Here is a 15,436-nt window from a genome sequence, read left to right as displayed (position 1 = left end):
CAGATTCTATAAATGGCTTACTAACTCTGAAATATTCAAAGTTTCTACTTCCCAAAGTGAAAAATACTTTTCCTCCCCTTATTTATTGTTATAAGATGAATACGATTAATAAGGGATAAGTTATTTCCTGTTGGCTGCCACAGATCCTCACAGTCATGAAACCAAGCAGGGAAAGTCTGAGTATCGAGGAAATTGCCTCAATACGATCCATGTGAACACATCAGTGACATATTATTATGATGATGTTCAAAGTAATACGATCACATAATAAACTCCCGACACAAGTGTTCGACTTCAGTAAGAAGACGAGCATGTGTGCAGCAGGAAAAGCACAGGTACAAATAAAGATTTGATGATGGCTGAGTTCCATTTAGCGGCTCCAGTTCCAGGGTCCTGGTGTTGTTCGTGCTTACTGGGACAACTTGATCAAAACAGAGCCATGTGTTCATGTTACCAGTAACACCTTTTGCTTTTCCTACTATGACTAAGTCAAAAATGTCAGCTGTGACATCACGAGAAAACCTCAAGTGTCAAATTAAAGGGAAAAAAAAATGAATTACCATGTTAGTGATGTGTCACAGTAACATTTTAGAGGACTTACTGCAGTACAGTATGGTGCTGTATGAATTCAAGGCTTACTGACAGTGTGTCATGGGGGAGGGGTGTGTGTGGGGGAGTTTGCTAAGCGGGTAAGAAAATGTAAAGATTTCCCCTGACATAACTTTGTCCGTATGTCACGGGCCGCTGACGGGAAATGGCGCGTTGTTGACGAAGCTGTCTGAAATAATTTCCCTGTCTGTCAATAAAAACTGCAACCCCTTTGCCTTTAGCAGCACTCAGACCTTGCCGTTTGACATTTTCCCGTTGAGTATTACAGCCTGGTTGGTGGGAGAGGCAGCGAGCCCGTCGCTGTGACGGTCGAGGCATTTGGGTTCAGCCGAGGCTGTGCTGCTGCATGCAGGTGTCCCTCTCTTCTCTCTGTGCTAAAAAAAAAACACACACACACACACACAACTAATGAAGTGCTGAGGGAGAGCTTTGGATCGGTGTTTTGTTTTTTTCACAAAGGGAGAGATCTATGGTCTTGCCCCGCACTCATCAGTCATCAAAAAGTGAGTGTGCTGCCTGTGATTTAAAAGCCCTGAGAGGAAAATACCAGTCAGCACCGCTGTAGGTTCCTTAAAGTTCGAATCGATTATAATCTAGCATTAATTCCACCCTGCTTCATTGTTGTAGCACTTGACTGCGGTTGTGCGGCTGATAGACAGAACTATATGATTCCCCCCCCCCCCCCGAGGGGTTCAGCGAAAGGATGAAAAAACAATGAAATGCGCCGTGCTGAAACTTCCACGACATTGACGGCATCGCTGCTATACACGTCCTTAGAGCTGAGAGCTTGATTTAGGTTGTGGTGTCTCTGCGTTGTGCTGACTCTGCTCTTGGCTTTTCATTCTGCACGCCGGGGGGGGGGGCCCTAGCCCGAAGAAAGTAGCCCGGAGGGCACTTCATCACGTTCTCTCCAATGGAAGGGCATCCTGGAGAGCATGTGATCATGTTTTATCCACCATAGGGGAATCCAAGAAGGCAGTCATTTCCAATTATTATTATTAGTGTAGCCTGATATTTATCTGACACTATGTAGAAAGACGGTGTTTTAAACAGAACTAACAGACGTTATGAATGAAGCTTTGAACTCTTCGGTACAGGGTTAGAAGATGCCGCTGTGCCATTTACATCAAGAGGATAAACGGAAATATGTTCCGTTTATCCTCTGGCTGTTTCATGCAACTGCATCTTCTGCATCATCTGACACATTCACGTGTTAACAAACACACTCCGACATGGTGGAAACATGAAAACGCTCCCACCACACCAGCCCTGCATCCACCTAAAGGACTTCCCACTGCAATGCTCTGTACGCTTGTTGTAGGCACTCAGCTGAGACTTGTTATTGCATAGTGCAGCGTGTGGATACCTGCACCTGCATTTGTTGTCTTACCTCTGAGGGTGTCAGGAAGTGGAAGCGCTACGTATCTGGGCCTCGCTCTCCTCAGAGAGCCACGCGGGCACTTTTTTTTTTCCTGATGACTGCGACATAGATATTGCTTAGAATACACTATGTCCGAAAAGGCTGCGCACAGCGTGAGTTTTTGGAGGTCGTTCGGATACATGCCAGGTGTAGATTACCATCTCCGCCCCTCCCGCCATTTCAGGTGACTTTCATGGGGATGTTAAGGACTGTTGGCTCGATGGAGTTCTTAATGGCTTTTTTGAATTGTGTTACACCATACCTGGACCAAGTTCATCTACAACACATTTCTGAAAGTCTCAAATTCACCGGCCTTGCTCGTGTTCACTAAGAAGCAATTTTCTATTATAACTGTATTACTTTATGAACTGTTAGATCCTCATTTTTTCCTGATTCCGTGAATTTATCACCTGGCTTTCTTGAATTTAAAAGACCCTGAAAACCTATTTTCTCAAATCAGGTTCCGACTGTGTGTCGTAGACTCACACAGTAACACAATATTTTCTACCAAAGTATATTTCATGCCAGAGATTTCTGCTTTTCAGGTTTTATCTGTGCTCTTCTCACTGGTTTGAAGTGGGCAAAGGCTCATTTGGGAAGTTGGGATGTCACGTATTTACCCGCACCAATCAGGATTGAGCAACATTCGATTCAAAATGTAAGACGACGAGACAGAAAACGCTGCCACAATATGAAACCAAGGGCTAAAATGCCCCAGAAAATTGCTTCTACTACAACTACTACTACTTTGAAGAAAAGACTATCATCAGCATACATATCACTGTCCAGGTTTATTTTGTCAAAATTGTTGTTCGGGCATTTGTCCATAATTTCAATAAAAAATGAAATACCTTTCCTTGTGGGCATTACTTTCATACACAGATGTTTAGAGTGTGGAGTAGTCCCTGCTTTGAGAATTTCAAATATGTGAAATACTGCTTCATTTACCGTACTCCTTTTCTTGTTTGCAAACTTTCACACAAAAAGATTCAGATTATTCTTGCCAAAAGGTGTTGGCGCGAGACAAATCCCCCTCAGGGACAATAAAGACCTTCTCTGTCGCAGGTGCTGACTTGAGCAGAAACATTATTTTTTCGGGGACGCCCAACCGTATCGCGGTCGACACCGTAAAATAGCTGATATGAGATGTACAGCTTTAGATTTACGTCGGAATCTACCCTCCGGCTGAATGTGCTGTGTGAGGAGCCAGCTGGGAGGCTAAGAGGCTGCCAGGCCTTCCACAACTCTGCTATTGATCGGGCTGTGTTTGTTCATTGCTGATGTTCCTTTGAAATCTGCTGGGGTTTGTGTTTCACACAGGAAACCAGGAGGTGGGGGCGATGGGGGGAGGGGGGGGTTGAGTGAGTTCCTTAGCCCAACCTGCCCCCGGAGTGTTACATAACGGTAGTGTGGTCTGTATGTATTACAGTTTGACAGAGTAGCAGCTGGGGATAAGCAGCACAACTACTTGGTGAGGTTTAAGCAGCAAAACTACTAAGTTAGGTTTTGGAAAAGATTGTGGTTTAGGTTCAAATGATTATGGAACTGGTGTTACCCCAGTAAAGTAGTAACGTGAATAACAAGTCAACACTACGTCGACTTCTGGTTTCACACAGGACGCAAACTGCGGTCTCCTGGGTGACAGTCTGGTGTTTTTCAGAACCACCAGCCACCCCGACCACCTCTCTCTGCAGACTTTATCACGCTTTGTACTACATTGCGTGCCCTTGCTCATGATGGATAACGTACACATTGATCACGTGGGATGTGTATTTGGTATTACAGTGAATTCCTTTCCGTAGGTGCAGCTATGAGCAGTGCGAGCACCCTTAACGTGGCGCAACTGTACCAAAATGCACGAAGCGGAAGACGTCAGTTGAATCATTAAAAGCAAACACCATGATGAGATAGACTGAAGGAAGATAGTTTTTTTGAATTTACGGTGCCACTTGACTCTGATGTGTTTGGAAGAAGAAAAACAAAAACTTTTAGTCTTGATTGGCCAGAGCTGAGCATAGCTGGGTCACCAGTCTCAGGGCTTCATGAAACCGGCAGAGAAGCCTACTGAGGAATAAATCGAAGGCCGGAGGCGAGCCAGGCTGTTTCAGCAGTCTGCAGAATAATCATTTTGTTGGCCTTTAAGCCATTGCCAGGTGCTTTACTGATCTGTTATTATGAAGTCTGAAACAAAAACATGGGAGCAAAAACATGATTTTAAGTTAAGAATATGCTTTTCCTGTGTCAGTCATGCAAAATATGATTAGTATTAGTTTGTAGGAGTTGTAACATGAGTGACGGGACAGTTGCTGAGCCCCTCCTGCTGTCTTGGTCGCTTGCAGCTGCAACACTCAGTGAAATGCTGCGTAACGCCTGATGACAGTTGAGACGTTTGGCCGTTTTAATGACGGAGACAGCTTCCACCACTAGAGGGCGACATTGCTAAGGGGATTCCTGTGACACTTTGGACCATTATTGATCTATCAGCATTGCAAAGTGACCGTCAAAGAGGTCAGAGTCTCTCTAGAAGATTCAACAAAACAAAACTCCCCCTATCCCTCATTGTGACGCTTGTAAAATGCTTAGTTTGAGTAAGTGTGTGTGGCGCTTGATAAAGATTCAAGTAAGAGTTTAATACGTGTTTCGCCTAATCTCTCTTTTTTCTGATTGTTGTCCCTCGGCAGGGTTTGACCTCGGGGGTCAAGTGGCCATCGGCTTCTCCCACTGGAAGAGTCCCTTCCCAGCGAGCGGCCAGAATCTCCCCAGTCCGGACTGCGTTCACTCCGAGGTTTCCGCCGTGCCGCCCATCAGCGAGCACCTGGAGCCGGTGTCCTGCCCGGCGTCGCTGTCGATCACCCCGCTGCCCACCTGCAGCGCCAGCCAGGAGACTCTCTGCGACAGCAGCACGAGTACGTAGAGTTGTGGTACAGCGCGTGTTTTAAAACTACCAGCCCCTCAGTTTACCGGAGCAGCAGATAGGAGCGCCCTACACAGAGACGATGTACTTTATACATGGGTGTTTAAAGAGTCTGGGGGGGTGAACTAAGCAATGGAAAGAAGATAATGAGATATATGTAAATACACAGCATATTGCAGTGAACTGGCTCACAGTTGCTACAAAGGCAGGGTAAAATACACAAAAAGATGAGGGCCCAAAATAAAAGAATTTATTACAAAATGTTATTTATTAAAAAAAAAGAATGAGAAGAACAATTAGTAACATCAGTGGTGTATAGGAGCGAGGAGAAAACACAAGCAGGCCGGGCAGAGCAGAGCATACAGCATACCCGCTTTCTCCCACGCTTCATAACTCTCTACGAAAGAGGAAAACTCACACATTAAAAGAGTTATCGGTTGCCTTAGTAGCAGAGAGAGAGTGTGTTAAACACATACCTTATTACAGGCATCTAAAATCAATTAAGAACTTCTAGACGGGGGAACCGGAAGTGCAAAAATTGTTGACTCATTTTGGGGTTTCAGGACTCGTTCCTGCAGCCCTCTATACTCACCCCAAAGAGATTTCAATAGGAACAAATTGCAGACTAAACGATCACGTCATCATTTCATGCAAAGTTGGTCGTCACATTTAGTCGAAGCTAAGATGAGGCGTCAGCAGACTGTGTTGGGCAAATCAAGTAGAAATGTTTCCAAGTTACAGGGGTTTTAGTACAAAGTTGTGAGCCGCATTGAAGAGAGCAGATTTGTATGTGAAACACTCCCTTCATTTGGGTAACACAGACTGCTGAAGCCCCATATTAGCTAGCAATGCATTTTTACACAGGTGGATTTTGTCCCCATCACTTACATTGGGATTGATTTGGGAATGGATCTCTTCAGGGTCAGCACGGACAGGAGGAACGGTTACTGTGACCAATACGTCTGTCAACTTACACACGACCATTTTCAGATTGTTTTAGATAGGTCTGTGTGTGTGTGTGTGTGTGTGTGTGTGTGTGTGTGTGCCCTTAAGTCTCACACTGACACTGTCTTCAGTCCCAACTGTCATTGTTTTGGGCTACAGCAACACTGACACAGACTCTTTTTTCCCGATTGGCCGCTGACAAAGCAGCTTAACCTCTGATTGGCTGCCAGGAGAGAATGATGAACGGCATGCACCTCCTCTCTCTCTCTCTCTCTCTCTCTCTCTCTCTCTCTCTCTCTCTCTCTCACTCTCTCTCTCTCGCTCTCACTGTAAACATCCTGCTCATGCTGCTCATGCTTGTGTTTTTTTATTTCTCTCCAGAGAAGAGCGTTCGGTCGTAGCATCTGCCTCTGTGACAGATCCGTCCGTCTGTGTGCGTGTGTATGTGTGTGCGTGTGTATGTGTGTGTGTGTGCGTGTGCAGGGATGTCGGATCGACGGACGCGGCGATGAGGAGTGAGGAGTAAAAAAGTGGGGATGCTGATTTCCCCCCCGCGGGACGTCGTGTTTGTTTGTTTTCCTCAGCGAGGTCATTCGCGCGCTGGGGCTGGGGGTGGGGAGGGAGGAGGGGTGACCGCCGCTGTGTGTGTGTGTGCATGCGCGCCTGTGTGTGGATAGAATCCTCCTGGCTGCTCTGGTGTCTGCTGCGGCTCTGGTGGGAAGCCACCCCCCTCCCCCCTCCTCTCCCTCTCCTCTCCCTCTCCCTCTCTTCCCCTCGGAGGGGTGAAGCTGCCTGTCTACCTCTCTGCACCTTCACATGGTGAGTGTCGTCAAGTTGCCTTGGAGCCAAGGCAACTTGTTCACCAGAGTGGATGATTTTTTTTTGCTGCTGCAGTGCTCTCTTTCATGTGTTGCTGCTTCATCTCTTTTGCGCACTTTTTCCCTGTGACCCTGCACGCATTTGACCTTCACACACTCATTTTCTCTCCAAGCTGTCCCCCTCCTCATCCTTCGTGCTGCTTCAGTTGTAAGACACAGAAATGGGTCATGGCTCAGTGAGGAGTGTGTAAGTGTGTGTGTGTGTGTGTGTGTGTGTGTGTGTGTGTGTGTGTGTGCCGCGACGCAACATCTCCGCTGCTTGCCGTCAGGGAGATCATGCACACCCTCTTCCGTCCACCCTGAGGCATGATCGGAGCATCCAGATGGAACGAACGGTTTCCTTCCTCACAAGTGACTGACACTTGATCCCCTCCGCAACACATCGCAAACCCCCACTACCTCTCATTCGCTCCTTTCCTCCAGCAATCTTTCATTCTATTCTCAGTGTGAGCGTCTCCGGGCTGAATTTGTATTGCCGCAAGGAGCCACAACGTGTTTGTTTTTTAAACCAAAGGGGCAAACAATAAAAATTAATGGGGCTTTATTTATGATAAGCTAATCAAGTAGTTGTTCATAAAACCCACTTTGATGTGGCAATGGTCCCTCGTCTACAATAGATTTTAGATATAATGTCTTGCAGCTTATATTGTGGTACTGCAGGCTAATTGTGTGAGAAATTAATAGCCAAACCAAAAATATGTTAAAGGTGCGCTCCACTGATTTAGTATCACACTTAAAGTAGGGTCATTGTGAGAAGCAGATTTATTAATTTTGTTTTTTTTAATAAAAAATGGTCAAAAGTATTGGTCAAGTTCTAAAAAACACTGGGTTCTACACTTCCCATAATTTCATTCTATGACGTCATCGAATGTACTTATTTTTACATTCAAAGCTTTGACTGAGTTTTTTTTGCAGGATTCTTCGAATGTCATGTTTTATTACGTTACCACCCTAAACAGATGGAGAATATGGTTTAATGTCGTTGTGGTTATGTAAATGTAGTTTATGGTGCTGTTAGATTAATTAATTAATACAGGTGCGTGCCTCGCTGATGCGTGCGGGAGAGCAAACTGTTTTTTCACTGCAGTAGAAATGTTATTTGTGAAAGGCTAAACGCCCAAAAAATATGGATTGAAGCAGAAAATTTCGTTAGATAAAATCATGTTAATTTTTTTCAATACATTTTGACTGTTGGACTGAAAAATGTGACAATTACAGAGATGACAACTAAACCCTGAAATCAAAACGAGATTATATATGTGAATACTGTGCACGTGTGAAAACAGGAATCTCAAAGATCTCACAGACAATTTTATTTATTTCCTGTAATGATTCGTGGCTTATACATATATAAATACTAGCTACAGCCTGAAAGTGAAATGCTGATTATATATGTATCTGGCACATTGAAATACACACATTTATTTTCATGAACTACTTGCTCCAAATACTACTTGTATCCAAACTATTAGGTTGAGGAATTTGATAACGATATACGATGCATAAAAGTATATATGTACGATGTCGGGAGAAGTAATTGTTCATCTTGCAAATGTTATTTTAACTTTAATACTAAAGGAAATCCTCCAGTGGGTAATGATCAATGTGCTAGAAAATGGTCAAAGTCTGCAATAAGAAAAAAATTAATTGAGAACTGGGAATATCAGAGTTCCCCTTATCTAACATTACTGTAGCTATTGTTAGCTTATTGTTAGCTGCCTAGCACTGTTCATCCACAGCTTGTAAGTTGTGTGTACTGCCTGAATTTGTAGTCGCTAGCCATTCTTTCTATAGGAAATGAGAGGAAATGTGAAAACAGACCATGTCATATATATCAAATAGCTGATGAAACACCTTAAGTTGCACTTCCTGTAACTAGAGTTCTGAAGAGAACAGTGATGTGTGCCGCCAAAGCCTCAGCACCATGTGACCTCAATCGTGGCTTGGGTTACAGAAGCACCATAGGGCTGTTAAAGTTTGATGGAGACATTGTTTGACTGGCCAATGTCTCGGCACAGCAGCATGATGTCGGCTAATATTTCATGTGTCAGTCCTTTGAGGGCCAATATTGATAGTAAGCAAAGTCTCTTAACGAGGCCGGCGTTGGACCGCTGCGCAACTTTATCTCTTGATAAATTCAGATTCGGCCCCGTCTGACCACTGCAGCTCCTGTTTAGATACCTAAACCCCGGCGCAGTGAATGGTTTACCACCACTGTGAGTAATGGGGGCAGAGCGCTGAGCGCTGAGATCTCCCCTGGTACGTGTTTCTATTCACTGCATCCATCGGCTCCAATGTTCCAAAGCATCAGCGGCTGATTAAGAGCCGAGACGCTTCCCCAACCTCTATCTCTGTCCCCGGTTTCTATACGGCTCAGCAGAAAAATGTAGCTGAGTCACCATCACGTCACAAACGAAAATCCGGCGCACGGACCTCCAAGACAGACACCCACCTCTACTGAAGTCTTCCAACTCTCAAGAGGACTGAGAGTAAGAGATACAGACATATGAAGATGGATGATTTAAGCTGTTTTGCTAAGCTTTGAATAATTCCCCCCAAAAGCACACAGTCAACTTGACAAATAGACCCAATTAGCTTGTTTGTTTGCGTGGAGTGTGTCTTTTCAAGGTGTTTCAAGGTTAATCCTTTTACGGAGATAAAAGTTACCGAGCTGTCATTTTCTTTTCTGTTTTTTGTGGCTCTTCCCGCTTTGACTTTCACACACTCTCTCTCTCTCTCTCAGTCTTACTCGCTCCTCCTGCTTCTTCTTTTTTCACGCCAACTTTTCTAATTTTGCCTTTAGACTACAACCCAGGAAAGAAAGTTTGCGGTCGTGTGATTGGTTTTCTAACCCGGTTTTCTGGACACATTCTGGCATTTGCTGCTAATATGGACTTTGACCCTATAGCTAGCTTTATCAGTTATACTGACATTTGACCACGAACAATCAATAATGACGGAAGCAATAATGACTGAAGCAATAACTTGCTTCGCTTACTGTGAGTATTTTTGTCAAAGCTGGTCTTACTAATATTTGTGGATGAACTGTGGGTTAAATAACAGTGTGCAAAGTCGAAGGTGCCATAATGATGATGAATGCTAATGTTGCTCTGTGTCTGATAGATTTGTAAAAAAAAAAAAAAAAGCAACTGTTTGCAAAATTTCTAAGATAAAAGAAATAGTCCATTCACAACTGTCAAACTTTTAAAATGTTGCAAAGAAATAAAATACGAATCAAGTGTGTTTCCATTGACTGGTTTTGATCAAATAAACTAGCTTGGTTTCATCAGAGGTTTGCAGTATAGGCTGTGCTTTATGCATGGCTGCAATCTACCAGTAAACGGAATAGAAGGTTATAGAGCTGGAAACAAAACAAGTCGCCTTGGCCATCTGACCAATCCACGAGAGAAAAATGGAAAAGAGGTTGTAATGGCAAAAATATATATTTGTATGAGATGTTTAGAAGCCTTTTACGGCTTAGAAGAACAGAGTTAGACATTTAGCTCTGTCCAAACATGGGTTAAGAACAGATAGTTTTGTGTAAACATGGTTTACGACCAGACCATATACTGAGTGTTACTGTTTTACTTTAGAGGGCCATAAAGACAGACACAGGGAGGTGAGCAAGGGTTCACACTGGGGGTTCTTCCTATTCTGGGGATATTTAGGTTCACGTAAATGCATCTGGCAATGAGATCAAGGGAAAATGGAAGACTAGATAAGCCAGCGTAAGACATCCTTGACTGATCTAAAGGCGGAGACTGTTTCTGCTTTAGTATATAGTTTGTGAAGATTTGAACTGAGGTTGAAGAATGCTTCCTACACACTTTGAGTGAAGAGCCGTGTTGAGTATTTTCCCTCTTGCAAGAGAATAAATGGAACAGGACAACTTTGAATGATTTGAAGACTTGTATTATTTCGATTTGCGAATAACACTCTCTTCTCCCGATTAACATAGAAATATTCTACGACAAGGTCTTCAGGAATTTGTTGCAATTGGCCAAGTTTCCATACATCTTTTTTAATGCTGTACTTCAAAATGTGCATGCAATTATTGACAGAAACACGGCTAATGTGTTTTCAGCCTTTCTGCTGCCCCCCCCAGTGGGCACAAGAATGGATTAATGCAGGTTTATTAAACTTCCTAACTGGCATTCGACTGGTCTTTGAGGAAAACCCCAAAACGTATAGTGCACGTGTCCCTGTGTTTAGTGCTGGCCTAACACAGCGTTACTTTGGTACGATGACATTTGTGGGAGAATTTCAGTCATAAATTCTGCGCGTGTCAAACTGACATTTTAACTTGTAGAACAGAACTTATTGCTTTAAAGAAGACACGTAAGGTGCTATAGGTTACCTGAAATACGGAACCATAGTTGTAAGCACAGGTCTTGCGTAAATGGAGACAACTCACCATGCTTAGATTAGCTGACAGTTAGTTTGTGCGTTAAAGGGGTTTGAAAGTACATGCGTACTGCTAGTCAGTACATTAGTTGCTTTCAGAACTCACTGTGAGCTCTTTGTATTCTATTGTTCTTTGTGTTCCTGTAGGTGTGAGTTTTTCTCTACATGGGTCTGAGCCCCATCGGAGGAGCCCCCACCGCCGCAGAGTCCCGCCGCAGCCCTACGCCTCAGGCTACCAGGCAGCGGACAGACCCCTTGCCTTCCCCTCTTGTGGGGAGGCAGACATCATGGAGGAGTCCTCGTCCAAAGCCGATGACTCCAGCACTCAGGACGATGCGCCTCCCCTCGGTGAGACCCAGCCTCACTCGGGCTCGACCCTTCCGCACTCTGCTTGTACCTTGATTTGTTCAAATGTAACTTTGGCGTGTAAGTGAGGGAAGTCAGGTCATGTCATGTCGTGGCACTGGGCAGCTTCCGGTGAAATGTGTTTGATGTGACGGCACATGTAAAGGGCCTTTGAGTACCTTTTTAAAGCGCTAAACAAATAAAATGTATTATTAAGCAGCCAAAAAATGTTTCGCTCAGAAGTCGGTTGAGACCAAAATAGAGGTAAAGGGAGGCTGAATATTTGACCGGTGGCCACAAACATGATTGCAAATAGTGACTAATGTTGCTCCGTGTCTGTTGTTGTGTCTGTATCTAAATATTCACTCAGCAGTCGGGCAACCCTGCAGCATTATTACTTACACTCTGCCAATCTTCCCTCCAGTTGTGAAGGACGTCAACGTGCTGCTTGAGAGAGAAAGGTCAGAGGGCGTCAGCAGCCCATCCAGAGACGACGACTCCACCCTGTTCAACCAGGGAACCAACAGCAGCATCCTCGACGACAACACAAAGCCGGACTCTGGCGTCCGGGAGGTGAGTGGTGAAACTGGATCTCTGGACTCCTTTCCATCCATGATAAACGATGAATGAGAAGTCGTTTTAAAACAAGGTAGTATACTCATCCTCTCAATGGATACTAATCGCTCCTGATTCTTCCTCTGCTTTTCTGTCTGTTAGGGGAGGAGTAAGTCCAGTGGCCTTTGCTTCAGCAATGGAAAGAGTCGCATTGACTACATCCTGGTTTACAGGAAGACCAGCTCGCAGTCAGAGAAGAGGGAGATATTTGAGCGGAACATCCGTGCGGAGGGCCTACAGATGGAAAAGGAGGTAAAGAAAGAACATTTTCACTCGCTGCCTCTTTCATTATGTTGACATGGGTTAAGCTAAATCCTCATGTCTCTCACACACACACATGCTAAACAAACAAGGGATGTGGGGTCTTGGAGGACCAATCTGCATTCCTGTCTACTTTTTTTCTTGTGAAGCGCCATTCAGCAGACACAGAGCAAAATAATTGATTGTAGCCACTTTGAAATTCATAATTTTAACTGGCACAAGCCTAAGTTACAGTGGCAAGTACTGTATGAGAGCATGTTTATATCGGAAAAGCTTGAACCAATTGATGTGACATATTTACTTCATTAATGACTAAAAATAAAAATGATTAATTTATCTACATAAATAACATTTATTTACCTGGTGGGGATTAAGTGTCTTGCTCAAGGGCACATCAGCGGGGCGGAAGATATAATGAGGGGGCTCCACCTGAAGAGTGACCTTTCTAATCACATCAGGTCTCCATCCCTGCGCTGACGAAAACTATGTTTTGCTCTCGCTGCCCAGTAAAGCTTTTTTTTTTAATTTGTTGTCTTCCTGGCCAAATTGTCGAGCAAAAAATAGCCGCTTGTTCGGAAAAAAAACGGATGACCGCAAATAAAAACGCAAAGCCTGGAAGGTTCACGTCGGACAGAGAATTGGCTTTGATGTGATTAACTCTGGCAAACCTGCGTCTGCATTCATAGAGGGCAACATGAGCAGCATCAATACCAATTTGTGTGAAGGAGCGATTTAATGCTCAGTCCTATAAAGCATGTAATCTCAATGGCCAGACCGCTGAATTTTAAAACGCTCCCAGCATTTGTGCCCGGCCGTACAAGCTCTGACAGCAGAGTGCTGCGGTGGCGCTCGTTGGCCAACCGCCACTCGCAAAGATACAAATGTGCTGATGGCAATTTTCTGAGACACTTGAATTTGAACAAGGGGAACATGTGGATTTTGTGATCTGTGTGTGTGTGTGTATCAACTTCTGCAGTACCTGCCGATGCAGTAGCATCAAGGTCATCATTATCTCGAACATGCAGGTGGAAAACAACGGTCCTTGTCTCCCTCAACAGCCGGCTTGTGTCTTGCGTGGAATTGTTTTTATCATATTTGAGATAAGATCCTGATTCATGTACCGAGATCTATCTTATCTTCTTGTGTTTGGTTTCTTGCCAGGCCTCTTTGACGAACAGTGACGTGATTTTTCTGAAGCTTCATGCACCATGGGATGTCCTCTGTCGCTACGCAGAGCTCATGAGCATTCGCATGCCCTTCAGGTGAGACAACAAGCACTCGTAGAATTGTCCTATGATGGAAGAAAAAAAAAAACAACTTAAAGGTGCCCTGCGGAGTTTTTTTGTAAACAAATAAAAGTTATGTTAACCTTCACAATGACTCCTCACCAAAGGTATAAAATCATGTCAAATACATTTCCTTCCTCATGGAATATTCACAAAGCTGACTATTTTAGAATGTTTTGAAAAATGAAGTGTTTACATACAAGTTTGCTAGCTTCTTTGCGTGTTTCCCCAACCAGCTGTCGATCAGCGGACTTGCATGAAACCAGCGGCAGAAATGTGTATTCTGTCACCCGTGTGCTTTTGCAACAAAACAAACAAAACAAGGGGCCCGTTCATAAACACATTGCTCCATAGCGCTAGTGGTCCAAGAACTCTCCTGGCTACCTTTAATGTTTGATGCTGTTAGTCATTTTTGTATATGTATGATTATCAGCAATAGTAGTCGTGGTAAAAACATAGTAAAATTTGTACTCGTAACGGTAGTATTGGTAGTAGTAGTAGTGATAGTACTATTTATTTGTATTATTATCCTCATTACTGAACTGTTTGAAGTTAATCGTTCCCCACGTCCTGCATATTCCAGGAGGAAAATCTTTTTCATGCACCGACGGCAGAAGTTCATGAGCAGGTGAGTGTTCAGTCAAAGGAAAGCGGCGTGAGATCGGCCGACGATAGCGGAACGCTTTAACAGACAACTTCGCTTGCAGGATGGAGAAGCGCATCAACAAGTTCCGCGGCTGGCTGCCCCGCAAGCCCATGAAGTTTGACGACGCTCTGCCCGACCTGGAGGAGAACGAGAGCTTTACCGCCCCCTTCAGTCGATCAAGGATACACCAGTGAGTTGGTTTTTTTTCCGAAACAGCTCTTTAGAAACTCATCCCAGAGAAATACTTGAACTTTATCCAACAGTGGTGCCTGCAACATTTTTCTACTTCCGCTTTTGTACTTTTGCCACTTGAAATTCTCTCTGTTGCTGTTCGCATACAAATCGACACTCTGCACACACACACGTGAAGTATCATTCACAGCAGACAGAGTTGTAATAACTGGTGCATTTTCTCTGCAGTTTCATCATCCACAACAAAGACACTTTTTTCAGCAACGCTACCAGAAGTCGCATCGCCCACCACATCCTCCAGCGGGTCAAATATGAGGAGGGTAAAAATAAGATGGGTGAGTTTGCTGTTGGGCATTATGACAAATCCTAGAACTGTTTGAAATGTGAGGAAGATGGAAGCCATTTGAATCATTTTAAAAGAGAACAAAATAGAGAAGCTGTTTTTGCTACTTTGGTTTCTGATGTTCCCTGAAAATGTATCTTTTTATCTATAATAAAGGGCTCACTAATAATCTGTCCCTGCTGTGGCTGTTGTAATGTTTTTAAGTTTCAACGAATTTGAATATGTAATTTGTTCGATGAAACAATGTTGAATTGACATTGTTTCATTCATTCTCCTCCCTCACTTCAGTGACAAGCCAACATTACTGAGAGGGAGTAACATTCAAGTTTTCAAAGGAAACAGCGTATAGACGTTTTGTCCATGATTTTTACCTTTTTTGTAGTGTTCAATTCAAAATGGTTCCTCGCAATAATTCTAATGTTCAGATCAGACTTCTGCTTCTCTTCACGCTCTGTTTCTGATTCCAGGGCTCAATCGTCTTTTGAGCAATAGTTCATATGAGGCAGCTTTCCCTCTTCACGAGGTAATTTGGCTGATCTCCATAAAGTCATTCATTAATTACATGCTTGTCACTTTTT

The 15,436-nt window shown here is 43.8% G+C and overlaps 1 protein-coding gene across 1 annotated transcript in view; it reads left to right on the top strand.

Annotated features, from left to right (window-relative positions):
- The window catches only part of LOC306713732 (anoctamin-4-like), a gene marked incomplete at its 5' end in the record, with an annotated part of 35,667 nt that overhangs the window by 4,197 nt on the left and 16,034 nt on the right, over positions 1 to 15,436 (top strand). The window contains 9 exons of the mRNA XM_079183545.1: positions 4,711 to 4,935; positions 11,318 to 11,518; positions 11,940 to 12,088; positions 12,233 to 12,382; positions 13,553 to 13,653; positions 14,261 to 14,305; positions 14,385 to 14,513; positions 14,744 to 14,850; positions 15,326 to 15,381. Coding sequence (XP_079039671.1) covers positions 4,711 to 4,935; positions 11,318 to 11,518; positions 11,940 to 12,088; positions 12,233 to 12,382; positions 13,553 to 13,653; positions 14,261 to 14,305; positions 14,385 to 14,513; positions 14,744 to 14,850; positions 15,326 to 15,381 — 1,163 coding nt within the window. The remainder of the gene's footprint in view (positions 1 to 4,710; positions 4,936 to 11,317; positions 11,519 to 11,939; positions 12,089 to 12,232; positions 12,383 to 13,552; positions 13,654 to 14,260; positions 14,306 to 14,384; positions 14,514 to 14,743; positions 14,851 to 15,325; positions 15,382 to 15,436) is intronic.

The sequence above is a fragment of the Pholis gunnellus genome (assembly GCF_910591455.1).
Source record: "Pholis gunnellus genome assembly, chromosome: 22".
Taxonomy (NCBI): domain Eukaryota; kingdom Metazoa; phylum Chordata; class Actinopteri; order Perciformes; family Pholidae; genus Pholis; species Pholis gunnellus.
The sequence above is the reverse complement of the archived record's forward strand: the minus strand, read 5'-3'. Positions and strand labels throughout refer to the sequence as shown.